Below are 14,640 nucleotides of genomic sequence, written 5' to 3' on the forward strand. Positions count from 1 at the left end.
TACCTCTTGCTCAAAACATGCATAGCATGCAGTGAGCTCATCAGGGAGTAGTGCGTTTGTGCTGGCAATTTTACATGCCTTCATCTTGTAGCTTGTTATGTCTTGCAGACTTTGCCACAGTTGGCAGGAGTCCATATGGCTAGCCTGGGACTATAGCTTGGACCGGTTCTGTCTTTTGCATTTTTGATGGATCTCCTTAGATTATATCTGGCTTTCTTGTATAGATCAGAATCGCCTGACTTGAACACCTCAGACTTAGACTTCAGCAAGCAGTGGATATTCCTATTCATCCATGATTTCCAGTTGGGAAACACATGGATTTGCTTCTTTGGCACACAGTCTTCTACATGCTTACTAATGAAGTCAGTTATTGTAGTGGCGTACTCCTTCAGGCTGGTCGCAAAGTTTTTAAATACTGACCAGTCTACTGACTCTAAGCAGTCCCATAGGAGATCATTCAATTTCTCAGACCAACACTGCACAACTTTCTTTGACAGATTCTCCCCTTCAGTTTTTGCTTGTAAGCCAGTAGCAGGAGGACAGCCTTGTGGTCTGATTTGTCAAAATGTGAGTGAGCGATAGAGCGGTAGACATACTTGATATTTGTGTAGCAGTGGTCTAGGATGTTTGGTAAAACAGGAGGTATGTTGGCAGTACCTTGGTAGGATGCTCTTGAGTTTGGCTTGGTTGAAGTCCCCGGCCACGATTAACAAGGCCTCTGGATGTTTTGTCTCAAGGCTATTTGTAATGGTATATATTTCATCCAGCGTGGTCTTCACATCTGCATGGGATGGGATATAAACTGCCATCGGGATAACGGAGGTGAGCTTTGCGGAAGTTAGTTGGGACAGCATTTTATCATCAGGTATTCTAGGTACAGGCAGCAGAAATCTGCCAGTGTTGCTATGCCTAGGCACCACGAGGTGTTGATTAGGAAGCAGACCCCACCTCCCCTAGCCTTGCATGAGGCCGTTGTACAGTCCATTCGATGGATTGCCCTCTGGTTGCAGGGCACAGTCTGGTGAAGCAGGAGTGAGCTGTCTCTCCGTGAAGCAGAGCACACAGTAGTCCCTCAATTCTCTGAAAAGTGAGTCAGCTTTAAGTTCATCTAGCTTGTTATGCAGAGATTGGACATTTGCCAGAAGTAAGCTGGGGGGTGTGTGTGTGTGTCTTGGGACCACGTTGTTGCACTCTCACCTGCCAGCCTGCATGTTTTCCACACTTCCTGGAATGACTGCTTCTTTTTGGGCCTGGGAAATGCTAAGAATAGTATGTGGTGTTAAGGGTTTAGGTGCGTCCAATGAGGTTCTTCTTTCTGGTCAGTGTGTGGTTGGAGGATTTGTTGCCTTGTTTGCAATTCCTGCGTCAATAGATAGGTCTGCGTGGTTTGGCGTTCCATGTCACTATCCAGCTGCGGTCACCTGCCTGAAAGAATCTGAATATAATCTCTCTAACAGATATCGTGGACATGTAAACAGGGTGTCATTGACTGAAAAAAGCTTAGCAAGCCCAGATACCACTTCACAGTTAACTACTGGTCTCAACTATGCGAAGACATGACACATCTCCATGTCACCTGGACTGCTTGCATGCAGGTGACTTTTGTGTTTGGAAGCAGGATGCTCACCTTTTCTCCTGCTCAACAGAGTAGTACATGGTTCATGGAGATCCAAGGAAAGAAATGTATTTTTAAAAGGGGATTTGAACCCTGGAACAAAAGAAGTGATATTTGAGGGTGCATTCAAATCTGTATTTATCAGAATTTAGATGCTGAAGTATAATACAATCTAAATCTCTGTGAAACTGCCTTATCCCTCACTCCTCGGCAACATTGGTTCTTTAATTAAATCCAACCTCTCAAATTCATTAGGCACATTTAGTTGTTGCCCAAGAATCATAGGATATTTTGTCTGAAGAATCCAATAATCACTTACGATTTATGTGATAAAGTTACATTAATGCAATAAATTTAGTTCTTTCTTCCATTTTTTTGAAACCATGGAGTGCAGAAGAAATATGTAACTATGTAGTTGCATTAATAGTGACCAGAATTGTCTTATAATTGTCTGATGTGAGCATCCAAAATTTTAAGTTAAACAGAACAAAGGCATAATTATATTCTATTGTCCCACTTACCAAATCTTTCGCATTAAATGAGACCTCATCCCACCAGGGGGAGACAAAGTCATAGTCACAGTTCAGAATCTTCTTATACATGTATTGATCACCCCTCTCATCATAGAATGGTTCGAAACCACACAACCTGATAAAAGATCAAAGAAGTTTCAGATGACAGTTTCGCCTTTATTTATCCCACGAATAAAGGGAGCATGACCTGTTAGTTTGCACCATGGGATTTGTACCAAATATTGGGATTAAATTACAGGGCTATTCCTACTACTTAAGGACATGGGTGAGTTTTCCCATTCAAACAATTACTATATTCAGTTAGCAGAACATAAGAAAGTATGAAACAAAAGGTCTTATGTTACATTTGCAGACTCTTACAGTATGTAGGTGATGACTCCCACTGACCACATGTCAACCTCTGGTCCATAGACACAGCCTCGTAATATTTCAGGAGCTGGGATGGAAAGAACAAAGTTTAAAAAAATAAAATTAAGTACTAAGCATAACATCTTAAAAACACAATCTGAATTAAAACTGCAAAAGGGTACCCCATAATTTTAGGAGCACTATCATTCTCCTCTTCCCAACAAGATGCACCTCTCTTTACAACAATCTGAGGTCCCTATCTGCTTCAAGAAGACGACCATCATCATGGTATCTAAGAAAGACCAAGCAGCATGCCTTAATGACTATTGGCCGGTGGCTCTAACATCCATCATAATAAAGTGCTTTGAAAGGCTAGTCATGGCACGAATCAATCCCAGACTATCTGGATCCAATACAGTTTGCCTACTGCCGCAACAGATCCAAGCAGACGCCATCGCTCTGGCTCTGCACTTAACCTTAGAACACCTAGATAATAAGGACATCTATGTCAGATTCCTACTTACTGATTACAGCTCAGCCTTCAACACCATTATTCCCATGAAACTTATCTCCAAACTCCGTGGCTTGGACCTTAGCACCTCCCTCTGCGACTGGATCCTGAACTTTCTAACTAGCAGACCACAATCAATAATAGGCAACAACACTTCCTCCATGATCATCCTCAACACGGTGCCCCACAAAGCTGTGTTCTCAGACCCAACTATGCTCCTTATATACCTATGATTGTGTGGCCAAATTCCCCTCCAATTCAATTTTCAAGTTTGCTGACGACACCACTGTAGTGGGCTGGATGTCAAACAATGAGATGGAGCACAGGGATGAGATAGAGAACCTGGTGATCTGGTGCAGCAACAATAATCTCCCTCAATGTCAACAAAACGAAGGAGATTGTCATCAACTTCAGGAAGCGTAAAGGAGAGCATGCCCTATTTACATCAACAGGGACGAAGTAGAAAGGGTCGAGAGCTTCTGGTTTTCAGGTATCCTGATCACGAACAACCTGTCCTGATCCTGTCATGCCAACACTATAGTTAAGAAAGCACACCAACACTTCTACTTTCTCAGAAGACTAAGGAAATTTGACATGCCAGCTATGACTCTCACTAGGTTTTACAGATGCACCATAGAAAGCATTCTTTTTGGTTGTATTAAGCTTGGTATGGCTCCTGCTCTGCCCAAGACTGCAAGGAACTACAAAAGGTCATGAATGTGGCCCAATCCATCATGCAAACCAGTTTCCCATCCACTCACTCTGTCTACACTTCCCGCTGCCTCGGCAAAGCAGCCAGCATAATTAAGGACCCCACGTACCCCGGACATTCTGTCTTCAACCTTCTTCCGTCGGGAGAAAGATACAAAGTCTGAGCTTGCGTATCAACTGACTCAAGGACAGCTTCTTTCCTGCTGCTGTCAGACTTCTGAATGGACTTACCTTGCATTAAATTAATCCTTCTCTACACCCTAGCTACGACTGTAACACTACATTCTACACTCTCTCATTTCCTTCTTTATGAATGGTATGCTTTATCTGTATAGTGCACAAGAAACAATACTTTTCACTGTATGTTAATACATGACACTAATAATCAAATCAAATCCCTGTTTCCAAGGTGTGTCCCCTTGGGTGCAATACCAACAGCCGCACTAGTTGCCTCCTCAGCTCTTTGTCTCTCTACAAGGCAGCTGGAACAAACACTGAGATCTTTCTGGAAAAATCTGAGACTGTCCCACCCCTGCTCTCCACGGTCCACAGGCAGAAGTTCTGCTCTCTTGGGAGGCTCAGTCTACCACAGCAGGTCACTGCTGATCTGCAATTTCTTGGAACTGTGGGTCAGGTGGGCATGGATTACCAAAGGCTGTCAAGATGCTTGTCACTTTTCTTGTGCAAGGCAAAATGAAACCTGCATCTTGAGCTTTCTCCCTAATTGGTTAGGGAGACAACAGGCAGAATAACAATTGGCTTACTTTGATAAAGAGCAATTGCCGGGTACAATGTTCAAACTCAGATTCATGAACCAAAATTTATCCTATCATTCTGGCAGGGATTAATGGCAGAAGATTCTGTCCAGTGAGTCGAAGATGCTTAGGGAAGGAAGGCCAGAGCTTAGAGCCTAGGTATCTGAAGGCATGGTCATCAATGGTAGAGCAATTGAAATTGGGGATGCTGAAGAGGCCAGAATTAGATGAGTGCAGATGTCTCAGAGAGTTGTGGAACTGGAAGGGATTACAGAAGCAGAGGGGAGAATTTGAAAAGAAGGGTAAGAATTTTAAGATCAAGGTGTTATTTGATGTGGAGCTAAGGCAGGTCAGTGAACACAGGGCTGGTAGGAGAATGAGACTTGATGCAAATAAGGATACAGGCAGCAGATATTTGGATGACCTCAAATGTGGAGCTACAGAAATGGGAAAGTATAATGCAGGAAACTAGCTAGAAATGCCCTGGAATAGTCAAGTCTAGCACTAACTAAGGCATGATGAACAAGGGTTTCAGCAGCAGATGAGTGGAGGTGGAGCAAGGCAGGTATTGTTAACAGAGATGGCGGTGATGATAATCACATACATATCTGGTTAGAAGCTCATCTCAATGTTTCTAAATTTAGTCTCAGACAGAAGGGGGATGGAATTGATGGTTATGGTACAGATTTGGAACCAGACAGAAGGCAATGGCCTCAGTCTTCCCAATATTTAATTAAAGGAAATTTCTGTGCATCCTGTATGGGATTTCAGATAAGCAGTCCAATAATTTAGTATCAGTGGAGGAATCGAGAAGGGTGGAAGTGGGGTATGTCATCAGCGTACATGAGAAAACTTGTACTGTACTTTCAGATTATGTTGTTTCGGGGTGGCACGTAGATAAGAAATAGATAGGGGCAAGGATAGATCCTTGTGGGGTGGATAGTCACCACAGTTACTGGTGTAGAAGAAGAAAAAACCGTGTAAACCTAGCTACTATGATGGTCTGGCCCACCATCAAGGAAAACTGCCAGCTGTCCATTTATCACTCCACTGCATGCAAATGATTGTAGAGGTAGAGCCTAGCAACATACCTGATTTTCAAGCCTATCATTGTCAATTCCAGAGTCTACCGGGTAACATCTGGCAGTGTCTGTGAAGAGAGACAAACATTACCTTGTTTCTCTCCCCACAGATGCTCTCAGACTTGCTGAGTTTTTCAAGCATTTTCTGTTTTTATTTCTGATTTACAGCATCCACAGTGTTTTGCTTATATTTATATTACCAGGAAAGGACTGACAAGAGCCCCAGGGTTGGTAATGTGCTGATGTCCTTTCAGAAGGGAAAGAGTAGCTTGTAAATCTTTCTGTGTTCATGCTCCTACTGTATTTTAGGTCTTGGCTTTTTTTTAAAACTGTCTTCAATAAGACTGAAATAAATACTGTTCCAAATTCAGAAGGTTTGTGCAGTGAAAACTGAATCAGGGTCATTGCAGGGTGAAAGCAAAGTCATGCAAGGCAAGGGAAGTACTTTGTGGTTCTATTAGGTCTATTCATCCCTAGTACTGTGCTCCAAAGAGGGAGTGGCTCTCAAATAATCTGAAAAATACCCTCCTTACAGGTTTATTACATAATTTACCGGTCTTTCAGGCCATCAACATATATAGCAGTTGAATGTATACAAAACCTCGTATTCACATGAAATGTATATCATTTTTGTAAATTAATATTTAAACAATTAGAAAATTTACCACAATAGCCCGGTGTTCCACATACTGTCTTCATGGTCACTTGATCACTCACAATTTTGGAAAGTCCAAAATCAGCTAAAAAAGGAAAAAAAAAGTACATCCCTGTTTTCTTTCTGTTGCATCATTTTGTAACTTAAAAAATTAAGGATGGATTTTATGAAGTTGCTTTTAAAAAGAATTCTGAAAGATAAAGCATGTTGGCATTCAATGACATTTATTTCATACTTCTGCACCAATAGGATGAGTGCAAACATTGCCAGACACACATAGTGAACTCAATTGGTTGAAATGAGTTCAAACATTTGAACTAATTGTTCAATGGGTTTTATCAGATTAATTTAGCGACATTGTAAAAAGAACTAACCCAGAGCAACTCTGCTATTCAAGAAGGGTTGTAGAGATTAGCCAGGGAACTACAGACCAGTGAGTCAAAGGTAGGGAAACTATTCGGGAAGATTCTGAAGGACAGCATCTACCTCCACTTGGAGAGGCAAAATTTGATCAGGGATAGTCAGCATAGCTTCTTCACAGGGAGGTCATGCCTAACAAATCTGATTGATTTTTGAGGAGGTGACCAAGTGTGTTGATGAGGGTGGTGCTGTTGATGTAGTTTATATAGATTTCAGCAAAGCCTTTGACAAGGTCCCACATGGGACACTTAAAAGGTAAATGCACATGGGATACAGAGTAATTTGATAAAGTGGATTCAAAATTGGCTCAGCTGTAGGAGGCAGCGGGTGATGACACCCTTCAGAATCTTCTCTAACAGTTGTAGGAACAGAGGGGAATGACAGACACTGTTATAGTGACTGGAAGCCAGTGTCCAGTGAAGTACTGCAGAGATCTGTGCTGTATCTCCTATTATTCGTCATTTATATAAACATCATAGATGTAGGGAGTAGTATTAGTCAGTTTGAGAGAGACACAAAGATTGACTGATGGCTAACAGTGAGGCTGCATGTCTTGGGCTACAAGAAAATATAGATGGAATGGTCAAACAGGAAGATAAGTGGCAGATGGAATCTGCCTGAAAAGTATGAGGTGATACACTTTGGAAGGAATAATTTGACAAGGAAGTATTCAATGAATGGCATGATACTAGGAAGTTCTGTGCTTGTTTGTTTGTCCATAAATCTCTGAAGGCGGAAGGACATGTTAGTAGTGGTGAAAAAGGTATATAGGACACTTACCTTTATCAATCGAGGCACAGATTACAAAAGTAGGAAAGTCATGTTGAAATTGTATAGAACTTTGATGAGGCCACAGCTAAAGTACTGCAAGCAATTCTGGTTGGCATATTAAAGGAAAGACATAATTGCACTGGAAGGGGTGCAGAGGAGATTCACCAGGATGCTACCTGGTATGGAACATTTAAGTTACGAAGAGAGGTTGGATAGGCTTGGAAAGTTTTTGTTGGGTGAGCTGATCGAGGTGTACAAGATTATGAGGGGTATGGACAAAGTGGAATAGGGAACAGCTATTTCCCTTAGTTGAAGGATCTGTCACAAGGGAACATAGGCTCAATGTGAGGGGCAGGAGGTTTAGAGGGACGTGAGGGAAAACCTTTTTACCCGTATGGTGGTGACGGTCTGGATTGCACTGCCTGGGAGGATGGTAGAGGTGATGCGCCTCACATCCTTTAAAAAGTACCTGGATGAGCACTTGGCACATCATAACATTCAAGGCTATGGGCCAAGTACTGGTGAATGGGATTAGATGGCAGGACAGGTGTTTTTCATGTGTCAGTGCAGACTTGATGGGCCAAAGGGTCTCTTCTGCATGGAATGATTCTTTGAACTCTTCCAATAAATGCCTTTAGATACTGACTCAATGATAAAGACAAACTTGATGCAAGTTAACTGTGCATTTGCTGAATTTAACAAAGAATAGATTCTAAGAATGAAAGTATTAATTAATCCAAACTTCACCGAAAATCTGTCCTGGGAGCAATTCAAATCAATATTGTAATCAAGGTGTTTAGAAGACACAATTAAGCTCAAGAGTGAAAACTGAGTTCTTTCAATTTGTCATCTAACCCAAGGTTTAACAGTACCCTGAAAATGTTGCAGGTAACCTGTTACTCTTCTACTGTACATAATTTTATTTTTATCATTGTTCAAGCCGTGTCTTCAGGAACTTTAGTTTCTTTTAAAAATTGGTAGGATATTGCTCTACTTGGTCACTTGGAAGCTGTCCTAGAATTTTTTTAAAGAAGATTGTATGCTCCATTAGACTGTCAACAAGCATAGCTTTTCTAGGAAATCACATTAATTCAGCTAACTGACCACCGTGAGCACTTGAGGGGGCTTACTTGGATTGCAACTGCTTTAATTGATGAGGAGAAACTGGTTTAAAGGCAAGTGATTTACTGGAGCTCACCTGACAGATATGAGCTTTAAATTTTGAACTTTTTAAAACCTTGGCTGGGAATGAACTGAGCAGCGGATTAGATGCCCTGTTTGCATTCTTTGTCTTGCTTGAAATACAGTGTGTTATCAATATCCAGTTAAGATTTCTCGCCTCAGTGGAACCTGTTTGTATTTGGAAATTTGAGAAACTGTGCCAAAAAGGATTGATCTAGTTCTATTCTCCCCTATGCTGAAGTTCTATTGTGAGAAGTTCCAGACGTCTACTGGGACTAGGAGTCCAGCTTCACAAGTGAGGCCACATTGACAGAACTGGAAATGGGCGAGAGGCTGAATAATTTATTTAAATATATTTATATTCAATTTCCATCTGTTTAGTGAGCCCAGTGCTGAATTAACCAGTTCTTACAGCTTGTTTCTTTAAAAATGAAATTTTTTATTTTATCAATTATTCTGAACTTTTTGAAAGAAGTCTGGTGGAAGTTTCTATTTTTATTCTGAATCTAAAGTAATGAAGGTAAATAATTGGCCATTTTTGTGACTGAATTAAACATTTACACTAATAGTGTGACCTATGGAGTAGTAGGGCTAGAGAAACTATGCACTCCTCCCTTCTTGGTTGTAATCACTCTAACCTGAAAGAATAATTCTCATGTCTGCAGATGGAGGGCTGAGAAGTGCAAAAGTACTCCTTGAGGCCAAACTTACATAATAGCAGTCTGGCAGCGCCTGATTGAAGAATCCAATTTCTCCACAATCGATATGGAGCTAGGAGGCACAGGAATGATGAATCACTCTTAGGAAGAACCTTGATAACATGATTTGTCCATCAATGAGGGAATAGTCACAAAAGTAGCCCTTCTTCAGGGCCTCAAATTTCAAACAAGCTAAACCAGCAAAACAATTAAAAAATTAACGGTACGTAGCTGCCTAGACTTTGAGGATTCAACTTCAGGGCCAGATGTAGGCTACAGACTGCAGTTTGGAAAAATGCTGCTTTGAAAAATAACTGAGTACCGTTCAGTTTGCAGAGACTGCAAATCTATTCATTTCCTTAGCTTTTTTAAAGCTGCCTTTAGAACATAGAATTCTCGTCCAAGTTGTTCTATAAAACAGTTCAAAGGAGACTACCTTGGAGACTATTCTCTAGCAGTGCAATGGGCCGGGAGACTCAAGCAGAGGCCATGTAACGGGCTTCCTGCTGGGTGCCATGGCCTCCCCATGTCTCTGCCTGCTAGAGTGCCAGCATTGTCAGCTCTGTGCCAGAAATCGGTGCGGAGCTGAATAAATTATTTAAATGATGATTTATATATAATTAGACTGAAGTCTCCAGATGCACTAGCATTTCCTCCCTCCCCCCACTCGGAATGTTTCACTCTAACAGAGTTTACAACTCCCCACTTGCGAGGAGCTGGTGGCCCGACACCACTGGAGGGAAGAGAGGCCTTGGAGGCTCACCAGGAGATCGGGGTAAGGGAAGTGCCCTCTGGGGCAAAGTGACAATGCTCGGGGACATCTTGGCACTGTCCACCGGGCATCTATCAGTGCCAACGGATGGGGCCAGAGAGGGAGGGGGTCCCATTGCCACTCTACATTTTGGATCAGTGACAGAGGGAGGGAGGCCAGTGATAGGGACTGAATGTTAGGATGAGGTGGGGGGAGAAGCCAGAACTGAAGGGGTTGGGAAGAAGATCGGGACTGCCAGGGTGGATGGCTGGGACTGAGGCAGGCTTGGGGAAGGGGAGGGGGGAGGGGTTTGGCCCGACCTGACCGAGAGGCTTGCGATTGGGCTGCAGGAGGTTGGAGGGACATCGATGCAGGGTCGCGGAGTTATCCAGTGATCGGGCTGGCCAGTAATCAGGAGGCCAGCAGTGTGGGCTACTGCGCATGCACCGATCTCTACTATGACAGATCAGATCTCCGCTATGACAAATCGGCACATGTGCAGTGTCGCACTCAGCACTATGCTGCTGGCCTCTCCAGTGGGACTACGCCCCATCCCCAGCTTTTCAGTGTGACTCACACTAGGGCACTCTGTGATGCATAGTGTGTGGGAGATTCATTTTGAAAGTGGGATTTACTCCAGTTTTTATGCAAATTCAGCACCTGGAATTTGTTTGGGAGAATTTCACCCCTTATGTTCCTACCTAACCCCATGGCCTTCATACCCTCCTCCTGAATCTATGCCCATCTATTTAACTCACATGATCCTTTCAGTTTAGTCACTCATGCAAACCTGGCCCCCACCAACCAACCTTTGCCCTTACACCCTCCATACCGACTCACCCAGTATCCTGTGGGACCAATGCTGAAATGAAATGAAATAAATTTCTAAGTGCCTATTGCAGACTTTATTTATAAAAAAAATTCTCATTCAGAAAAAGCTATTCATTACATTTATATTCCCTCAACTTCATAATCCCCTGTAAAAACATTTAATTCAAATGTTTAATTCCTTTAGAAATAAAGGGCCAGATTTTACCAATCAGATGCTAAGTGCCTGATCCAGTCATAAAACGGATCCAAGCCCGGAATCCTCGTTCCAGCGCGCCCATGCACTTTTTGCTGGCTCCGGTCTGGTCTGCACTATGGGCGGGGCTTAGCAATGCCGGAACGATCGGAGCTCTGAACTGCGCATGTGCAGTTTGAAAGAAAATTTGAAACAGCGTGCCCAGGTGCGAAAGACAAAACAAAACAGAGAGCCAGGGTGAGGAGGGATGATCTGTGATTGGACCCCCCGGGAGGCAGCCCCTCCCCACCAGATGCCCCCCTGATCAAACCCCCTCCTGAGAGGTAGCCCCTCCCGCGATCGGACTCCCCCGGTAGGCACACTGCCCCCCCCCGCCACCCACGGGGAGGCAGCCCCTTTATCAGGCTCCACTCCACAGCCCCCCCCGGCAGAGCACACCCCCAACTTACCTGGATTGCTGCTCTTCCTCCACCATCCTTCTGACCTGCACTCGTTGATGTGGGTAAACACAGTAAGGAATCTCACAACAACAGGTTAAAGTCCTGTTGGACTTTAACCTGGTGTTGTGAGACTTCTTATGGCACTCGTTGGACATCCCGCAGCACCTTCCTGGCCTTCTGCTGGTGTCTGCCGGAAAGGGGGGGGGGGGGGGGGCGGCGCAGGCTCAGACGGATCTCTGGTTTGGTGGGGGGGGGAATGGAAATTCTCCCAAGTCCATCCTCCACCAGCCCCCCCACCCCACAGAGATCCATCTGAGCCTGCGCCCCCCCTCCTCCGAAAGGCGCCAGCGGAAGGCCAGGAAGGTGCTGCAGGCTGTCCAACGAGTGTAGTAAGAAGTCTCACAACACCAGGTTAAACTCCAACAGGACTTTAACCTCGTGTTGACAGACCTCTTACTGTGTTTACCCCAGTCCAACGCTGGCATCTCCACATCAATGAGTGCAGGTTAGATGGATGGTGGAGGGAGAGCAGCAATCCAGGTAGGTTGGGGGTGTGCTCGCCGAGGGGAGCCTGCCTCCCGGGGGGGCTTTGCCTCCCAGGGGGTTCGGATCGCGGGGGGCGGGTCTGCGAAGGGTGTTCAAGGAGGATGGGCTTCGGAGGTTCCCGTGCAGAACAGGGATCCGCTTTGGATTTTTATTCTGCAGGTGGATAGCAGCGTGGATCCAAAGACGGCAAAGTGGGATTTGACGATAGAGTTGGGCGCATGGTTCATTAAGTCGATTTAAATACATGCTAATGCGTTTAAATCGTCGGGCCGCCCAATTGGGGCATGGACTGGATCCGCGCCCAAATCGGGTGTCGGTAAAGGCACGATCTGCTCAGTTTCGGGTGCAGATCGTGTTACAGGCCTGACGCCCAAATTTACCACGATTTCATGCCCGAATCTTTGGTAAAATCGGGCCCAAAGAATTAAGTTAAGAACTTAATCCCGTATAAAGACAAACATTTGAATTCGGTCCTACATCAAAAGGCAACATTCAACAGAAACTTCTGCTCTGAATTCTAAGTTTAATGGCGAAGGCAGATGTGAGAGTGATTCCTACTGTGGGATCAGATGACTGACTTCGCACAATCTTGAGCTAGTCAATAAGTATACACGAGAAGCTTGCCAATCCCTGTGATGGAAGCAAACAGGAAGTTGTTGTCCTCATTGTTATATCATGTCGTCGAAAAGGGCATCTGAACATCTTTCCACCTTTGCCAGGCCATTACTTCACCTTTCCCCGCTAACCTTCCTTGGTCATCCTCAACACAATTTGCAGTGATACCTCTTGGTTCCAAGCCTGGATTGGCATTTACAGACACTCCCCAAAGAAAGTACCTCAATACACTATCTCACTGTTAATTATGAAAGATGTCTTCCTCGCCAGCCACCTATATAATCATAAAAATTAGCATTTTAATTTCATGCTGATGGGGAGGTTAATTTTGCTGGGGAATGCAATTTGGGCAAGGTGGCCTTTTAATGAGCATGAATGACATGCTAACATAAGGGCTTCCCAACTTTGTCAAGAAATGCAACTGAATTTTACCCATTTTTAAAGTACTGAGAGCTTAATTCCTACAGTTCATCCCAATAACGGGAAACTTTTTTTGGCATTATCCTAAATTATGTTGCCCATTCCGCCACGCTTCTCACTGTTGAGTGAACTGGGAGATTCCAGCCTTGGAACTGTCAAATTGTGAACTGACAGGCACCCCACTGTGATATTAATAGATTATGAATCAGTCATGCAGAGCAAATATAATTCTATAGTTGTAGCCCTCAGGCTTATGTCAACAGAGTGCAATAGCAAACACTTTTTAAAATTGCAGCATGTTTTATTTTAAATTTAAAGTCCAGAAGATTTAAATGCCTGACAAAAATCCAAAAATCTTGACAGCTCCCATGACATGAGAGTTAGAAACTGCTTGACAGCTTTGCACATTTCTTGATAGCTTGACAATTCTAAATGGCTTGACAATTCCCTTGACAGCTTGACAGTTCCCTTGTCAGCTCCGATGAATTTATCCACTTTCTACATACATTTGTGACTATTTTTAACATTCCCAAAAGGCACATGACTTCTCCCAAAGAGTATGTTACCTGGCCTAAAGGTGTGTTTGGTCCTATCCAAAATTTACTTTACTTCTCTAAAGGACTCTGACAGCTTTATACCATTCTCCTGAAAGGTCAAAAGCCCATAAATTATTTTTGAGTATTTGACTTAGAAAAATTGGATCTGTTTGAAGATAGCTGCAAGTTCATGTGTGCCTCCATGAACTATAGATGTACAAACTACAACCCATCTGCCCATCCTTCAATAAAAATGGTGGGTGCTGGGTTCAGGGACAGGGCTTCTAGAATCAGGTCGCTGATGCCATTTTGGCAAAACTGGAGACCCTCTCTGTGTTTATGAAAAATCAGGCCAGGATCTTACTCTCCAAATTGATCTTTGCAAACAACGTCGCAGACTCTTCCATCACCAATCTTGTATACATCCTGCCTCACTGGCAGACAGATCCACCAACAGTGACAGAACATTAGTATATAGTTGAGAACAAGTGTCCTAGGAGCCCATAACATTGACTTCAAGCCACATTAAGACTCATGGCATCAGGTCAAACATGGAGAAGTCCTACTGATTACCATCCACCTTCCTCCCACAGCTGATGAACCAATACTCCTCCATGTTGAGCACCACGTCGAAGAAATGTTGAGGATAGTAAGGGAGCAGAACGTACTCTAATTTAAGGGTTTCAATATCCATTACCCAGTGTGCCTTGGTAATAAATAAGTGATGGGTTAGACTCAGAACTGATTCAGGAGTTCAAATTAGAGCATCCAAGAAGCACTGTAAGCCACTGACAGCAGCAGAATCATAACCAACCACACTCTGTAATCTTTTGATCTGGCAAAAACCCTCACTCTAGTTTTGCCATCGAGCAAGGGGATCAACCCTGGTTCAATAAAGAGTATTGGAGAGCACGTCAAAATGTATGCTAAATAGCAGAAGCAGCATGGGTTGGTTAATGTGTGGAAACACTTCCACCTTCAAGTTTCCTTCCAAGCTATACACCGTTCTGACTTGGAATTATATCAC

The 14,640-nt window shown here is 43.6% G+C and overlaps 1 protein-coding gene across 1 annotated transcript in view; it reads right to left on the reverse strand.

Annotated features, from left to right (window-relative positions):
• The window catches only part of camk4 (calcium/calmodulin-dependent protein kinase IV), a 112,274-nt gene that overhangs the window by 26,313 nt on the left and 71,321 nt on the right, over window positions 1–14,640 (reverse strand). Inside the window, exons 7-9 of the mRNA XM_080189705.1 lie at window positions 6,221–6,295; window positions 2,509–2,584; window positions 2,137–2,263 (exon numbers count right to left, since the gene is read on the reverse strand). Of these exons, the coding sequence (XP_080045831.1) occupies window positions 2,137–2,263; window positions 2,509–2,584; window positions 6,221–6,295 (278 nt within the window). The remainder of the gene's footprint in view (window positions 1–2,136; window positions 2,264–2,508; window positions 2,585–6,220; window positions 6,296–14,640) is intronic.

This window comes from Carcharhinus amblyrhynchos, chromosome 5 (genome assembly GCF_965287045.1).
Source record: "Carcharhinus amblyrhynchos chromosome 5, sCarAmb.v2.hapA, whole genome shotgun sequence".
Lineage (NCBI taxonomy): Eukaryota > Metazoa > Chordata > Chondrichthyes > Carcharhiniformes > Carcharhinidae > Carcharhinus > Carcharhinus amblyrhynchos.